Below are 17,720 nucleotides of genomic sequence, written 5' to 3'. Positions count from 1 at the left end.
AATCTCAGCTTTGACACCGATAGACTAAAATTGATTTTAGATTGTAATTCAGCTATTTGTATGTTTTGCCTGGAAAAATACGGGCGCTAGTGTTTGTATAAGATATGAATTGTACGTTTTTAATATGTTGTTTAGGTTGAATTGATAGAATAATTAATTCAAAATAATGGCGAGACAATTTCGATGTAATACGTTATGTTGCCCAAAATGATCTGCTGGAATAATGTATTGAGACGGGAGTCGTATTTAAATAAATGTATCATAGAAGAGAAAGTTACCTAACCCTGATAAATTTTAAGGAACAACGGAGAGATACGATAAAGTTTTTGAGCCATCATGATGTTATATTTTTTTATGAATCGACTGACATTTAGCAAAGAACATGGTACGTTTAAATTTTGGAGTATAGAAAGTTGGGAAGTTTGGTTGGTTTTACTTTTTCGATAGAATTTAAAGCAGAACTCAATCTGAATAGGGGATATATATTTGACAAGAGGCAGGCTGACTTGCAGCGTCATTACGTTCCTCAAATTATGACAGAGAAAATGGGTTGTGGCATTTAGAGGGAAAATGCGTGCATTATAGCTTTGAGTCACTTTTCAAAAGTGGCTAAAAGTTCCAAATACATTTTTAAAAAGGAGCTGAATATCGTAAGGATAGTCTGAAAAGATGCTACAGCTAGCAACAGAATTGCTAGGCGTTCCATTGGGCTATATTTGGCTATAACATAGGGAGGTAAGAATAGTTGAATCGTAAAAAGTTGTGGTTGTTTCCCGGATATTGATTTTTGGTTAGGTAACGCCAGTGAATTCGAACAAGAAGTTAACGTATTCTAAACATGATCTGTTTTCATTACGGGGAACAATGAAAGGTCTACAATAGGGTATGGCTGGCTGGGAGTGTTTTCATTTAAAGGGACAGTGCACGTTTATCACAGTTGTTTGAGTGTAATGGCAGGGTATAAAGTATTTTGGGGCGACAATTTGGAGAAAGACTGAATGAGTTACATGAAACATCAAGGAAATTTAAAACGAATGATTTGAGGGGATTATCATAATTATTTAGGTTTTGTTTTTGTAGTAAATGTTTAGGTTAAGGAGATTTCCCTGTTCCCAGAGACAAGATATCTTAAAGGGGTACACTCACATATGGAATATTAGGAGTTTTATTTTCTGAGTTTTAATTAGACAAGTGAATTTTTTTTTTTTTAAGATAAAGGGTTCTTTAATATGTCTAATATGGTATGGAACACGAATGTAAAGGGGTGGTGTAACCTTTGACCAGTTTTCATGGCTCTCCCAGTTGGTCTGATCAGCCACAGGGGGAAGCCATTTGAATAATGAATTTGTAGTCATGGGTGATACTGGGTTTTAAAGTAAATGTATAATAATGGATGGAGTTTATAGTACTGCAACAAGAACATAAATCATATTAATCATCGATAATAAATGGGGGAAGATGGTCCTTTGAGGTTTGGACAGAACACCGTTATTAAGCCAATAGGGCAGAAAAACACATGATAGAAAAGGCGATTTTATAAGTATTAAAATTATTTATGAAAATAAATAAGTTGCAGTTCTTAGGGATGGTAGATAAGGTATCTCAAACTAGGCAACATATATTAAATTATTGATGTGACTGATTTTTAAGTTTAACTCATGTAATTTTTAGATAAAATACAGTGGATTCCCGAAGGAGAGATTTCATTAACACAGGAAAGAGATAGGATATGGTTAGCATTTGTTTTGGCTTGAATTAATATTAGAATATTAGAATATTTTTATTTAAATAGTATTAAAGTTTGACAGGGATATATGACATCTGTGGTGATTCAGGATTAGGGATAGGATCAAGAACCTTAATTAACCTGTATAAGGATTTTAGAAATTGACACCATAGACATGTTTTCCCCCCCAAAAATCCATGAGTTTAGATAAAGTCAAACAGTGAGACATTTAGTTAAAATTTGGAAGCAACATATAGTTGTTACAGAGCAGAGAGGAAATGAACACAGATACCTTTTAAAAGTAGATAAGACACTTGACAGAGAATTGGTACAGGATAAATATGAATGGACGCCAAAGGGAGAATTGGACATACATGATAATGTCAGAACATAAGGATAATTTACTAATCTTACCTAAGTCATTATTTAGAGTAGATAAGGTTGTTACCTGGGCAGAGCCAGGTATCAAAAGGGGGATGGGTAAGTTGTGGTCTAGGATAGGACACTTAGTGGCCTATTGGATAATAAACAAATAATAATTAAAACATTTAGCTAATAAGTAGGCATATAAGTTAAAGATATAATCAGATAGAACATATGAGAAATTGTTTGTTAACCAAACCTGTATGTCCGAGATGTATGCACTACAGGTGAACTACAGGATAAGGTGATTCACTCAACCCAGTCACCGAGGAGAATAGACGGGAAGCAGCACAGTGGGTGGGGCCATACCAAGTACTCCTGGTGACTGCCTTCGCGGTGAGGATAGCCGAAAGAGCTCCCGGGGTGCATATCACACATTGTAGGAGGGTAGGACACACTGACACTGTCGAACAATCACAGAAGTAGGAGAGGAACCGCAACCTTTAGGGTACGGGGGTCAAACTCCTACTGAAGATTCCCTTATACCTGACTTTTCCCCAGCTGTGAGCGTTCATAGAAGTGAAAGTGTGTCTTGGCCTCTTGCTGATGATATGTTTTCCGGGAAAAGGGTGGGGCTTCATCGGAGTGCTGTTTGGTCTGAGCTGTCTTATCGTAGGTACCATATTCCTGATACAGCACGTCCCACCTGAGTATGCGGAGAGTGGTAATTTGACCCATGGTTTAGACAATGAGGATTTTGTTCCAAACAAGGATAAGAGATCCCTAAATCTGGGTAGACAGGAAGTTAGAGTAGAGGTTGGTAAGGATGTCTCAATGGAGTTTTATGTAGACCAAAAGGGGTCTCTAACTACATGGCAGTCTAGGACTCTGAGCCATTATGGTATATATTGGTGCAGGTCCCCATGTTGGTTGTGGACACAGGTCATAGCTCAGAGGGCTATATGTTGGCCAAACGGGAGAAAATAAGTACTCCATCTGGGTATTTTGACGAGAGAGTATATATTGATAACATTGGGGTTCTACAGGGATTACCAGACGAGTTCAAAGCAAGAAATCAGATCGTAGCAGGATTAGAGTATTTTCTAGTGGTCCACACTCAAATAAGAATGAGAACTGGATCAATTTATTTAGGATAATCCACAGCGCTTCGTCAATTATACCAGAGATGTAATGAATGACTTGGCAGAATATAATTAATCTTGGATATGTTTGTTGGCTGGAAAGGGTGAGAGTGGGTGGAGATGGTTTGTTCCTCGATGGCACAGCTCCGAACGAATCAGTGACCAAAGCCTCAGCTGGTTTGACCACCCTGGCTCACGAGTTGGCAGAAAACTCTGGGGTGGATACTTCTTTGACTAATTGGTTTGATAGTATGTTTGGAAAATGGAAAAATGTTATGATCACTGTGTTAAGGGCTACCTTCACCTGTGTGACTGTTTTAGTTTTGTGGCTATTGTCTAATTCCCTGTGTATGAGGTCTCATTTCCAGGACTCTGGAGAAATCAATGAGAAAACAGATGGTGCGGTACGGACTGATTCCAAGATCTGACCAGTGGAAGGATGAATACATGCCTCAAACCTAAATAGATGAATGAATCCAGATTTTTCATATGCGAGGATCTTATGTTTTTGATAAGAGCATTTTGATATTTAGAGATGTTAGGTTGTATCTTGTTTCGATGAAGATTGTAACGAAAATCCTGATGAGAAGAGTTATGATTCTGATGTTGGCCTAAAACAGTCAGTGTGAATGCAAGAATTGGTTTAAGTTAGGTGGTATTTTGATAACAAGAAATATTTCTAATAAAAATGGATGTATGCTTTTTAATATAACTAGATGTGTGATTGGATGTATAATATTTAATCATAGGGTGGATAGGTTAAGGGATTTTTTTTATCAATAATGACTAATTATGTATTCATTTCAATCAGGACTGAATAATCAGAATACTATTATGTTACTGTATAGATGTATGAATTTTCTTTTAATCCTAGTACTGAATATAATGTGTGTAAATATAATCAAGAATTATAACAATGACTGTCTGTTCCTTGGTAGAAATGAATGAACTTATCGTCAGACTGGCTAGAATGCTTATCTACACAGGAAGACCTTGGCTCTGTCATAAATTATATTAAATTGGTGTGGGACGATGTGGGAAGGCTTGAGATACTGCCTTTGTACCAGGGTGGGAGAAGAGACGAGACAGTTCGAAAACTAATGACGTCATTTTCAGTTTATAACCTGTGGTAAACTGTATCGTGTTCAGTACTCTCCAGAATAAACGCTACAGATTGATTTTGAGACTGGTCTCTGTCCATTTTATGCAAATAAGAGTCTTACAAATTCTTAGGAGTGGACAGAGTGTTTAATTTAATTGGGTATTATAACATGTAGGAATTTAATTCCCTCAACATTTTCTAATATCAACCATAGTTTCTGCACTTAAGGCAGACTTGCCATTAGAACAAGATGGAATTAGGACAACTGTAACGCTCGTTAAACGTGGGCTAAAATGAACCTTACCTGGCTGTCGTCAGGCATTATGTGTAGCCCGTTAATTAAGGCTCTGCGCCTCTGATACTGCAGCTGTTCTGATAGGCTACTGTAGCTTTTCTGTAACTGTTAAACTCGTCTAATCGTATCCGTTGAAAACCGGTCAGTGAACCGTCCTCAAACACAATGAACTGATGTCAATATGGACATTAACCTTCACATAAAGATATACATGACGTCAGATATGCCTAGACGTATTGTTGACTTGATCAGAATACATATCATAGTGTCACAGTACGTGCTGTTGACAGCCTACCCCGAAATCAAACAGGAACATGGATTTTGTGAAATCTGTTGTGAATGTATAGGGATGTTTTTACAATTGCATAACTGCCTTCATTTTACTGGACCCCATGAAGAGTAGCTGCTGCAGCTAAAGGGGATCCACAATAAATACAAACCCAATGCAACATGATAACACATGCATCAACTTGTTTTGACATATCACATGGGATATGACAGTTCCTGATTCTAAGATACTGTAAACCAACATACCTTGAGGAGATAAAACATCTGTTGATCTATTTCACAGGTTTCTTGTGGTTTCTAAGCATTCTACATGTGTTGGAGAAGGGGGGTGGGATCTCTCCAGAGCATCCAATTACATCAATCATGTTTGCCATGCATGTGATATGAAATAATGTTATGCACCACGTAAATATACATACAATGAACAATGTTCATGAACAATGTGGATATATATTACTCCATTTCATACAATCAATCATCAATCAATCAGTACAATTTATTTATAAAGCCCTTTTTACATCAGCAGATGTCACTAAATGCTTATTCCGACACCCAGCTTAAAACCTCAAATAGCATGCAATGCAGATTTAGAAGCACGGTGGCTAGGAAAAACAGGAACCTAGGAAGAAACCAAGAGAGGAACCAGGCTCTGAGGGGTGGCTAGTCCTCTTCTGGCTGTGCCGGTGGAGATTAAGCGTACATGGCCAATAAGGCCAGATCATTCTTCAAGCATTGTAGTTCAAACATTCTTCATAGATGACCAGCAGGGTCAACAAAATAATGTGGTTATAGAGGGTGCAACAGGTCAGCACCTCCAGAGTAATTGTCAGTTGGCTTTTCATAGCCGAACCTTCAGAGGTCGAGACAGCAGGTGTGGTAGAGAGAGATAGCGAAGATCGAAACAGCAGGTTCATGACAAGGTATCACGTCCGGAGAACACACATGCCTCTTCATGTGATACATGATGTTTGGCTGTGCTGTGCTAAGTGTTATCTTATGGGTTTTGTGATTGTTCTGTGTGAAGCCATATTATGCATTGCATCATGGAATGTGATGTGAAATCCCTGGGCCTATGGCTGTTGAAGCTACTCCACTGCACTGCTGCTCCACTGCACTTCCCTTCTCCCCCGATTGCTCAGTTTGGCCTAGCGGCCAGCTCTAGGAAGAGTCTTGGTGGTTCCAAACTTCTTCCGTTTAAGAATGATGGAGGCCACTGTGTCCTTGGGGACCTTCGATATTGCAGAAACATTTTGGTACCCTTCACCAGATCTGTGTCTTGACACAATCATGTCTCTGAGCTCTATGGACAATTCCTTCGATCTCATGGATTGGTTTTTGCTCTGACATACACTGTCAACTGTTGGACCTTATATTTTCAACATATAGAAAACATCTAGCTGCAGATAGCTAATTCTCCTCTATGTGTTTTCCCCTTGCTGCTAATAAGCTCTTACCAATCGAACTAAATGAATAGACATCTGGTTATCTGACAGTCTATGCAGCAACTATTGTATTAGAGTCAAGCTGTGGTTATTTTATTTATTTTCCTAGACAAGTCAGTTCAGAACAAATTCTTATTTACAATGACAGCTTAGGAACAGTGGGTTAACTACCTTGTTCAGGAGCAGAACGTCATATTTTTACATGGTTAGCTCAGGGATCTGACCTAGCAACCTTTCAGTTACTGGCGCAACGCTCTAACCACAAGGCTACCTGCTGCCCCAAGTCCTGCCAACTCAAAAACTGCACAATAAATGTGTAACCAAGGGAGAACTAGTGCATTTCTCTGAGAAAAGCTGCTTCAGTTTTACCAATCTTCCAAAACACTTGAAATTCTTGTAAAATAATTTGCATTTATTTGATCAAATAGACTTTGAAAGGGTAGACATGCAGAAATTCCTCTTTTCAAAAGTCTTGCTGTTACAAAAGCAGATCTTCATGCAGCGTAAGAGGTTACAGGTTCTTCTTGGTGAAGCGCCTGAATGGCTTCATATTTGCTGAAAAGACCCTGACAATCAAGGATCGTTTTTTGACAGGCTGAGATATGGAGGGAGAAACCTCTCCAACTGGAGCGAGAAACACAAGAGAAATGGATGGGGTGAGAGAGAGAGAGAGAGAGATGCAGTATAGTAACGTTGAAAAATAACAGTGCAGTGAGTTTGGTAGGCATACCTATGTTTCTAACACACACCTAAACAAAACTACAAGCTTTAGCAGAGCTCTAAAATCCTTACCTATGCAATGTCCATCAGTAGAGGGAATCTCAGTCTGTTCCTGGACTGAATGGCAGTCCTTTTTGTTTCCTCTCTTGGAATGCTAACAGAAGAAAGGTAAAGAAAATGGTATAGAGAATAAATAAATAAATGGAACACTTCTGAATCCAAGGCAACAATTTAGTGATTAATAAAACATATTTATCTCATGTATTTGTCTTATCATATCAATAACATCAATAACATCAGCACCTAACTGGAACCAAAAACAAATGCTAACTCCCTGCTATACCTTGAAGTTGATCCTGAGTTTGGTCATTGAAAAGCAAAGGAAGCTCCTTCTTGCTTTCTGCTCAGCCCCCCTCTCTGTCTGATGGGTTTGTTGCAGCAGAAGCTGGTCTTGACGCCTCCTTGCATCCCTGTACCAGCTGCTGGGTCAAGGACTTTACCAGGACTCTATCAAATGCAGGGTCCTGGGAGGAAATAGCTGCTTGCAGGGTGTTATAAGAGCCAAACTCCATGAGGTTTTTATGTACACCTCTGAACACCCTTTGGATGTTCAGGTTCTGGGAATATGCCTTTGTCCTGGAGAATCTGGATGCAGCACAGAACTCAGACAGGACTTGTCTGATGAGTTGCTGAGATGTTTCTGTCAGATCTGCTGCCTGTGGGGAGGGTCCATCTAGGGCTGAGGGTCTGATCTCCAATAGCAACCTTATCACCAGTATGGTGACAAAACAGATGCCATCATCTTTGCTGGAGTCCATCAAGTACTGCAGTGGGAATGCAGTGGCACTGCTGATGTCCGGGGTGATTAAGAGTTCCCTCAGATGGCCAGAGCTGCTGGGGATACACTCCTCCTTCTCTTCAATGTCAATCCCATCTCCCTTTGGTACCAAAGAGGTTCCCTTGCTGGTGAAAGACGGAGTGGGGGATCGAAAAGAGGCTTTAGCACTCGGTGGTCGACTGCTGTCAGTCATTGGACTGTTACGATGCAGGGGTTCATCTGTGTGTGCCATCATCTTTGTCTTTAGGTCACTTGAAGAAATCTCTGTCATTTTAGAGACCCTGGTGTCGATGCAGGAGCTCCTGACGATGGGGCAGGTCAGATCAAAAGGCACTTCATCAGGGATGGGAGTGCCAGGGAGGTCACACTCTGACCTAGGACTCTTTGAAGAGCTGGACAAGGAACTACGACCATTTAAAGAAGTGGACAAAGATGAACAGGTTCTAGGGATGTCTTGGCAGACTTGTTCACTGTCATCCTCACTTTTCTCAACCTCCTTCAGCATAGTTCCTACCATATCGTTGATCTGAAGGAGCTCCCTGGAATCCTTCATTCGCCCTAAGTTTGAGATTTCACTCTGGATAGCAACCAGGATTTCCCCAAGGGTCTCTTTGGAAGAAGCATTTTCTGTCCTTTCGGATCCGGGTGGCTTCAGCCCTGTGAAGAAATCCTTAAGTGTGTTCTTCATACTGACGCAGATGGTCTTAGCTGTTGACCAAAGCTTCTCCTCTGATATTTTAACACTCAATTCAGTATCATCCAGTTGGGAGCCCCCGTGGGAGCACTGCGAACCTCTCCCACTTCTTTCCAGTAGCACAGTGTCAGTGGACTCATTTTTCTGGAAAATAGTCACCATTCCTTTGACAAAGGTTTCCACTAATCCAGAGGCTGTATTCTCAGAGGACATGGAGGACATGGATTCTGAAAGGACATGGATCTCTGATGGTGAGCTAGATGATAAGCCAGCCTGCAGACTTTTCTGAATACCAGTATGGCTGATCTGTGTGATAAAGGAATGACTGGATCTCATCAGCACTTTACTCACTGCCTCTTCTGCCTGAGTCTGGAAGTCATTGCTAGAGAGCTTCTTAATGCTCTGAATCAGTCTAGTAGAGGACTCTGTGATTCTGACACTCTTCTGAGCTCAGTTGAGAATATTGAGTACTCACCTTTAGTGATTTGATTGCACTGGACAGGTAAAAGCACATCTCTCTGCGGGCCTCCACTATATTGCTTTCACCTATATAGATACTATCTTCTCAGATCAGTGCTGATGAATTTGAACACAACCTGCACCCAACATGAAGTAATCTAATCTAATCTATAAAGTATAACCACTTGCAGAGTAATTTCAAATCAAAGACGTTCTAGGGGGCTTGAACTATTTCAGCACTGTGGAGCTGTCTGCTGCATAGAGCTGACACGTTTCTTGGCATCAGGGGACCGTGCCATGGTGCTGAAATGGAGCAGGGCTCAGTTCTATGGATATCTCATGCGGATTTTCCTGCTAGCCTATGTATAACGATACTATAATTACATTATTTTCATCCATCCGTCAACACAAATGGCATGTCAACGTTCCCCAAATAATAATGCAATGAAGCCAAGCCGTCCAGAGGACGAAGCACCACTGTATCATCTAAAACCTTCAGAGAGATCCCTTAACTGTAGTATAAATTCTCCACGGCTGTTATGGTAGCTAGGTTAATTTAGCGAGACATGGACAAATCCAACACATAGCGTTTCTACTGAGTCCTGCTTAGAGGTGACTGACCTTCATGTTGCTAGTTGTGATGATGCTTTTAAAACAAGAATAGTTATTTGTAATTGCTCTGGGAGCTAATTATTGCAGAGCCCAGCTACACATCCTGCTCGCTGGGCTCATTATGGACAGCCAATGAGCAGTTCAGGTGAAAAAGTCAGCCAGATCTGATCCCTATAACATACATGATACTAAGATCCTGTAGCAACCTGCAGGCCTGCACAATCCTCCATGGCACGAATGCTACACGCGCAATATGTTATGCTAACATCCCACAACAATTCCCCAATTGGAATTACTTGCCTAAACTTCCAATCATAATTATTTTCTAATATCAACCATTGTTTCTGCACTTAAGGCAGACTTGCCATTAGAACAAGATGGAATTAGGACAACTGTAAAGCTCGTAGGCTAAAATGAACCTTACCGAGCTGTCGTCAGCCATTTTGTGTAGCCCGTTGCGCCTCTGATACTGCAGCTATTCTGTAACTGAACCTCTTGGATCTACCCATCCCGGATCCGGGAGAATTGTCATCAACTGATGATGTTGTAATTAGCATAACGCAACGGACATTAATATTACTAGAAAATATTCATATTCATGAAATCACAAGTGAAATATATTGAAACACAGCTCACCCTGCCATCTCAGATTTTGAAATTATGCTTTACAGCCAAAGCAAGACAAGCATTTGTGTAAGTTTATCGATAGCCTAACACAGCATTATGCCTAGCTAGCAGCAGGCAACATGGTCACGAAAATCAGAAAAGCAATCAAATTAAATAATTTACCTTTGATGAACTTCAGATGTTTTCACTCAGGAGACTCCCAGTTAGATAGCAAATGTTCCTTTTTTCCAAAAATAAAATTTTTGTAGCCGAAATAACTCCTTAGTTCTTCACGTTTGGCTGAGAATTCGACCGGAAATTGCGGTCACGACAACACCGAAAAATATTCCAAATTAGCTACATAATATCGGCAGAAACATAAAAAACGTTGTTTATAATCAATCCTCAAGGTGTTTTTCAAATATCTATTGATAATATATCAACCGGGACAGGTGGCTTCTTAGTAGGAAAGAGAGAAACAATGGCCGCATTTGTCTTTTACGCACAAAACACTGAGAGCCTCCAGCTGACCACTGACGCAATGTTGACGTTCAGGCTCATTTTTCAAAATAAAAGCCTGAGACTATGTATTGTGACACTAGACACATTAGGGAAGCCATAGAAAAAGGAATCTGTTCTGTTCTACAGTTTTGGAAACTTTAGAGTGTTTATCCTAAGCTGTCAATTATATGCATATTCTAGCATCTTGTCCTGACAAAATAGCCCGTTTACTTTGGGAACGTTATTTTTCCAAAAATGAAAATAGTGTCCCCTAGATTCAACAGGTTTTAAACTCGTCTAATCGTATCCGTTGAAAACCCGTCAGTGAACCATCCTCAAACACAATGAACTGATGTCAATATGGACATTAACCTTCACATAAAGATATCAAATACATTACCTCAGATATGCCTAGCTGTATTGTTGACTTGATCAGAATACATATCATAGTGTCACAGTACGTGCTGTTGACAGCCTACCCCGAAATCAAACAGGAACATGGATTTTGTGAAATCTGTTGGGAATGTATAGGAATGTTTTTACAATTGTATAACTGCCTTCATTTTACTGGACCCCATGAAGAGTAGCTGCTGTAGCTAAAGGGGATCCACAATAAATACAAATACAAACCCAATGCACCATGATAATACATGCATCAACTTGTTTTGACATATCACATGGGATATGACAGTTCCTGATTCTGAGATACTGTAAAACAGACCTTGAGGAGATAAAACATCTGTTGATCTATTTCACAGGTGTAACGGATTTCCTCCTCTTCGTCTGAAGTGTTGCAAGGATCGGACCAAAACGCAGCGTGGTAAGTGTCCATGTTTTAATAGAATAAACTGAACATGACACAACACAAAATAACAACGTGAATATAAACAAAACAGTCCTGTGTGGCACAAACACTGACACAGGGACCAACCACCCACAACGACAAAACAGGCTACCTAAATATGGTTCCCAATCAGAGACAATGACTAACACCTGCCTCTGATTGAGAACCTAATCAGGCCAAACACAGAAACAGACAAACTAGACACACAACTTAGACTGCCCACTCAGATCACACCCTGACCAAACAAAACATATAAACATACAAAGCAAACTAGGGTCAGGGCGTGACAACAGGTTTCTGGTGGTTTCTAAGCATTCTACATGTGTTGGGGAAGGAGGGTGGGATCTCTCCAGAGCATCTAATTACATCAATCATGTCTTGCCATGCATGTGATATGAGATAATGTTATGCACCACGTAAATATACATTGCAGGAACCTAGGAAGTAACCTAGAGAGGAACCAGGCTCTGAGGGGTGGCAGGTCCTCTTCTGGCTGTGCCGGTGGAGATTATAGGCGTACCTGGCCATTAAGGCCAGATCGTTCTTCAAGTACTGTAGTTCAAACATTCTTCATAGATGACCAGCAGTCAAGAAATTAATGTGGTTATAGAGGGTGCAACAGGTCAGCACCTCCGGAGTAATTATCAGTTGGCTTTTCATAGCCGAACATTCAGAGGTCGAGACAGCAGGTGTGGTAGAGAGAGAGAGAGAGAGAGAGAGAGAGAGAGAGAGAGAGAGAGAGAGAGAGAGAGAGAGAGAGAGAGAGAGAGAAAGAGAGGTGGGGGAGAGAGAGAGCGAAGATCGAAACAGCAGGTCCATGACAAGGTATCATGTCTGGAGAACACACATGCCTCTTCATGTGATACATGATGTTTGGCTGTGCTGTGCTAAGTGTTATCTTATGGGTTTGGTGATTGTTCTGTGTGAAGCCGTATTCTGCATTGCATCATGGAATGTGATGTGAAATCCCTGGGCCTATGGCTGTTGAAGCTACTCCACTGCACTGCCCTTCTCCCCCGATTGCTCAGTTTGGCCTGGCGGCCAGCTCTAGGAAGAGTCTTGGTGGTTCCAAACTTCTTCCATTTAAGAATGATGGAGGCCACTGTGCCTTGGGGACCTTCAATATTGCAGAAATGTTTTGGTACCCTTCACCAGATCTGTGTCTTGACACAATCATGTCTCTGAGCTCTATGGACAATTCCTTCGACCTCATGGCTTGGTTTTTGCTCTGACATACACTGTCAACTGTTGGACCTTATATTTTCAACATGTAGAAAACATCTAGCTGCAGATAGCTAATTCTCCTCTATGTGTTTTCCCCTTGCTGCTAATAAGCTCTTTCCAATCAAACTAAATGAATAGACATCTGGTTATCTGACAGTCTATGCAGCAACTATTGTATTAGAGTCAAGCTGTGGTTATTTTATTTATTTTCCTAGACAAGTCAGTTCAGAACAAATTCTTATTTACACTGACAGCTTAGGAACAGTGGGTTAACTACCTTGTTCAGGAGCAGAACGTCATATTTTTACATGGTTAGCTCAGGGATCTGACCTAGCAACCTTTCAGTTACTGGCCCAACGCTCTAACCACAAGACTACCTGCTGCCCCAAGTCCTGCCAACTCAAAAACTGCACAATAAATGTGTAACCAATAGGGAACTAGTGCATTTCTCTGAGAAAAGCTGCTTCAGTTTTACCAATCTTCCAAAACACTTGAAATTCTTGTAAAATAATTTGCATTTATTTGATCAAATAGACTTTGAAAGGGTAGACATGCAGAAATTCATCTTGTCAAAAGTCTTGCTGTGACAAAAGTAGTTCTTCATGCAGCGTAAGAGGTTACAGGTTCTTCTTGGTGAAGCGCCTGAATGGCTTCATATTTGCTGAAAAGACCCTGACAATCAAGGATCGTTTTTTGACAGGCTGAGATATGGAGGGAGAAACCTCTCCAACTGGAGCTAGAAACACAAGAGAAATGGATGGGGTGAGAGAGAGAGAGAGAGAGAGAGAGAGATGCAGTATAGTAACGTTGAAAAATAACAGTACAGTGAGTTTGGTAGGCATACCTATGTTTCTAACACACACCTAAACAAAACTACAAGCTTTAGCAGAGCTCTAAAATCCTTACCTATGCAATGTCCATCAGTAGAGGGAATCTCAGTCTGTTCCTGGACTGAAAGGCAGTCCTTTTTGTTTCCTCTCTTGGAATGCTAACAGAAGAAAGGTAAAGAAAATGGTATAGAGAATAAATAAATAAATGGAACACTTCTGAATCCAAGGCAACAATTTAGTGATTAATAAAACATATTTACCTCATGTATTTGTCTTATCATAACCACATCAATAACATAGGCACATAACTGGAACAAAAAACAATTGCCAACTCCCTGCTATACCTTGAAGTTGATCCTGAGTTTGGTCATTGAAAAGCAAAGGAAGCTCCTTCTTGCTTTCTGCTCAACCCCCCTCTCTGTCTCAGCCTGGTCTGATGGGTTTGTTGCAGCAGAAGCTGGTCCTGACGCCTCCTTGCATCCCTGTACCAGCTGCTGGGTCAAGGACTTTACCAGGACTCTGTCAAATGCAGGGTCCTGGGAGGAAATAGCTGCTTGCAGGGTGTTATAAGAGCCAAACTCCTCCATGATGTTTTTATGTACACCTCTGAACACCCTTTGGATGTTCAGGTTCTGGGAATATGCCTTTGTCCTGGAGAATCTGGATGCAGCACAGAACTCAGACAGGACTTGTCTGATGAGTTGCTGAGATGTTTCTGTCAGATCTGCTGCCTGTTGGGAGGGTTCATCTAGGGCTGAGGGTCTGATCTCCGATAGCAACCTTATCACCAGTATGGTGACCAAACAGATAACATCATCTTTGCTGGAGTCCATCAAGTACTGCAGTGGGAATGCAGTGGCACTGCTGATGTCCGGGGTGATTAAGAGCTCCCTCAGATGGCCAGAGCTGCTGGGGATACACTCTTCCTTCTCTTCAATGTCAATCCCATCTCCCTTTGGTACCAAAGAGGTTCCCTTGCTGGTGAAAGAAGGAGTGGAGGATCGTTCATCTGTGTGTGCCATCATCTTTGTCTTTAGGTCACTTGAATAAATATCTGGCATTTTAGAGACCCTGGTGTCGATGAAGGAGCTCCTGACGATGGGGCAGGTCAGATCGAAAGGCACTTCGTCAGGGATGGGAGTGCCAGGGAGGTTGATCTCTAACTCACACTCTGACCTAGGACTCTTTGAAGAGCTGGACAAGGAACTACAACCATTTAAAGAAGTGGACAAAGATGAACAGGTTCTAGGGATGTCTTGGCAGACTTGTTCACTGTCATCCTCACTTTTCTCAACCTTCAGCATAGTTCCTACCATATCATTGATCTGAAGGAGCTCCCTGGAATCCTTCATTCGCCCTAAGTTTGAGATTTCACTCTGGATAGCAACCAGGATTTCCCCAAGGGTCTCTTTGGAAGAAGCATTTTCTGTCCTTTCGGATCCGGGTGGCTTCAGCCCTGTGAAGAAATCCTTAAGTGTGTTCTTCATACTGACGCAGATGGTCTTAGCTGTTGACCAAAGCTTCTCCTCTGATATTTTAACACTCAATTCAGTATCATCCAGTTGGGAGCCCCCGTGAGAGCACTGCGAACCTCTCCCACTTCTTTCCAGTAGCACAGTGTCAGTGGACTCATTTTTTCTGGAAAATAGTCGCCATTCCTTTAACAAAGGTTTCCACTAATCCAGAGGCTGTATTCTCAGAGGACATGGAGGACATGGATTCTGAAAGGACATGGATCTCTGATGGTGAGCTAGATGATAAGCCAGCCTGCAGACTTTTCTGAAGACCAGTATGGCTGATCTGTGTGATAAAGGAATGACTGGATCTCATCAGCACTTTACTCACTGCCTCTTCTGCCTGAGTCTGGAAGTCATTGCTAGAGAGCTTCTTAATGCTCTGAATCAGACTAGTAGAGGACTCTGTGATTCTGACACTCTCTTCTGAGCTCAGTTGAGAATATTGAGTACTCACGCTCAAGTCTTCATTGGGTGAGGGTGACTGGGAAATAGTATAGTCATCGAGCTTTGATAGGACACCATCAACAAACCAACAAGCCTCTAGGGACTCATCAGATGAACTGACAACGGCCAAGGATTTACTCTCCACTTTTGATAACTCTGACTTGTAGATGGAAAAAACACTGCTAAGAACTTCTTGAGTACTGGTATCCAGATTGGAGAGACAGAGAGCTGGTATTGGTTGGCTCTCACTGGGAACTCTACTAAGTTCGGTGCTGGGTAACTGGACCTCAACAGTTGAAACAGTTGCCTTTTCCAGGGTGTCTGAAGACTCCTGAAGAGAAGCATCCTTAGCCACACCTTCTTCTCGAGCGGATAGAGTTAAAAGGTCCCTCAGCTTTGCTCGTATACGGCCGTAGAGTGTGCGGGCTAGAGAGAAGGTTATCATCTGTGAAGATCCTGTTTTGTGGTCCTTTACAGGAACTGGCCAATCAACTGCTTCACATGTGCCTTCAAATGATGCTATCGTCTCCATGCCTCCCACAAATGCCTTAACAATCACTGTGGCAGTGGAGGTTACAGGTGTCAGGGCTGTGCAGCTGGTATTCAGGAGAGCTTCAGTAAGGCTAGGTGCAGCACTAGAAGGCCTAGAGGAAGGAGCCATGCCAGAAGAGCTGCTGACTTTCCTTGTAAGGATGGTGCTCACCGCCTTCAGGGCTTTAGACTGAAAGTCGGGGCTAGAGAGGGTCTGAAGCTTTCTGGCCACCACACTGGTAGAGGATCCAGTCTCTTTGAGAAAGTGAGTGGTCCCTTCTTTCCCAGATGGACACTCAACATCAAGGTCACATTGAAGATTGGTCAGAAATTTAGACCCCAAGATTGTCATCTTCTTGGCCAGATCCAATAGGATGTTGAAGTCCTGTGCCATTTTGTCCATTGTGCCGACAATGGCATCCAGCACATCATCGGTCACAGGGTCCATGAGGGGCTCGATAAACCCTACCCACTCTGGCTCAGACGCTTGGCTCTGTAGCTCAGCCAGGATCTGCACCGAGGCTACCCGAATGACCTCCTTGCCTGCTGCTATGTCCTGACTGTCCATAGGGGGGCAACTCCCCGAGCTGGCCTGAATGGCCACTGAGAGGCCAGAGTTAAGCTGGTGTACTACCTCTCCCACGATAGCACAGCTCAACTCAGAAGAGCTGGAGGAGATGGGGTTGGAGTGACCCTCAACCAGGGATATCAGGAGGCTCTCTTCCGTTACCCCAAAAAGAGCCTTCAGAGGCTCCTCCATGAGGGGAGCCTCTCTAGTTGCAGGCAAGCTCTGCAATGAGGTCTGGGACCTTGAAGATAAACACACAATCACCACTTATGCCATGCAAATGTGACCAACTATCTATCTAATCTGGGTCATTAGTGAGCCTGATAACCAAATTAGAGCAATGATGGTTTACTTCTCATAGCACCGTAGTTCTAGAAGCCTAAAGCCAACTGACACGATTTTTTGCCTGATTTTTATGTTTGTACGACATCAGAATATGATTAATTCTGAAAGGCTGATCTATTTATTCATAGATGACTTTATGGCTTACCCAGTTAAAAATGATTTCAGGTGGTTTCTAAGCATTCTACATGTGTTGGGGAAGGAGGGTGGGATCTCTCCAGAGCATCTAATTACATCAATCATGTCTTGCCATGCATGTGATATGAGATAATGTTATGCACCACGTAAATATACATTGCAGGAACCTAGGAAGTAACCTAGAGAGGAACCAGGCTCTGAGGGGTGGCTAGTCCTCTTCTGGCTGTGCCGGTGGAGATTATAAGCGTACATGGCCATTAAGGCCAGATCGTTCTTCAAGTACTGTAGTTCAAACATTCTTCATAGATGACCAGCAGAGTCAACAAAATAATGTGGTTATAGAGGGTGCAACAGGTCAGCACCTCCAGAATAATTATCAGTTGGCTTTTCATAGCCGAACATTCAGAGGTCGAGACAGCAGGTGTGGTAGAGAGAGAGAGAGAGAGAGAGAGAGAGAGAGAGAGAGAGAGAGAGAGAGAGAGAGAAAGAGAGGT

General features: G+C 41.9%; 3 protein-coding genes across 4 annotated transcripts in view; 1 reads left to right on the top strand and 2 right to left on the bottom strand.

Annotated features, from left to right (window-relative positions):
* Positions 1–17,720, bottom strand: part of LOC110525522 — a 500,086-nt gene that overhangs the window by 5,661 nt on the left and 476,705 nt on the right. The gene's annotated exons all lie outside the window — the stretch shown is intronic.
* On the bottom strand, positions 6,634–14,714 carry LOC118964855. Of its 2 annotated transcripts, none has more exons than XM_036979662.1 (2): positions 14,031–14,714; positions 6,634–7,232 (listed from the first exon to the last, which is right to left on the bottom strand). In XM_036979662.1, the coding sequence occupies exons 1-2, from the start codon at positions 14,709–14,711 to the stop codon at positions 7,089–7,091; spliced, it is 825 nt and encodes a 274-aa protein (XP_036835557.1). In that variant the 5' UTR covers positions 14,712–14,714; the 3' UTR covers positions 6,634–7,088. The 2 variants fall into 2 exon arrangements, with proteins under 2 accessions (XP_036835557.1, XP_036835558.1); XM_036979663.1 differs by lacking the exon at positions 6,634–7,232 and adding an exon at positions 13,689–13,844.
* Positions 11,570–17,720, top strand: part of LOC110525124 (citron rho-interacting kinase) — a 92,091-nt gene continuing 85,940 nt past the window's right edge. Inside the window, exon 1 of the mRNA XM_036979640.1 lies at positions 11,570–11,608. The gene's annotated coding sequence lies outside the window, so the exon portion shown is untranslated. The remainder of the gene's footprint in view (positions 11,609–17,720) is intronic.

The sequence above is a fragment of the Oncorhynchus mykiss genome, chromosome 6 (assembly GCF_013265735.2).
Source record: "Oncorhynchus mykiss isolate Arlee chromosome 6, USDA_OmykA_1.1, whole genome shotgun sequence".
Lineage (NCBI taxonomy): Eukaryota > Metazoa > Chordata > Actinopteri > Salmoniformes > Salmonidae > Oncorhynchus > Oncorhynchus mykiss.
The sequence above is the reverse complement of the archived record's forward strand: the minus strand, read 5'-3'. Positions and strand labels throughout refer to the sequence as shown.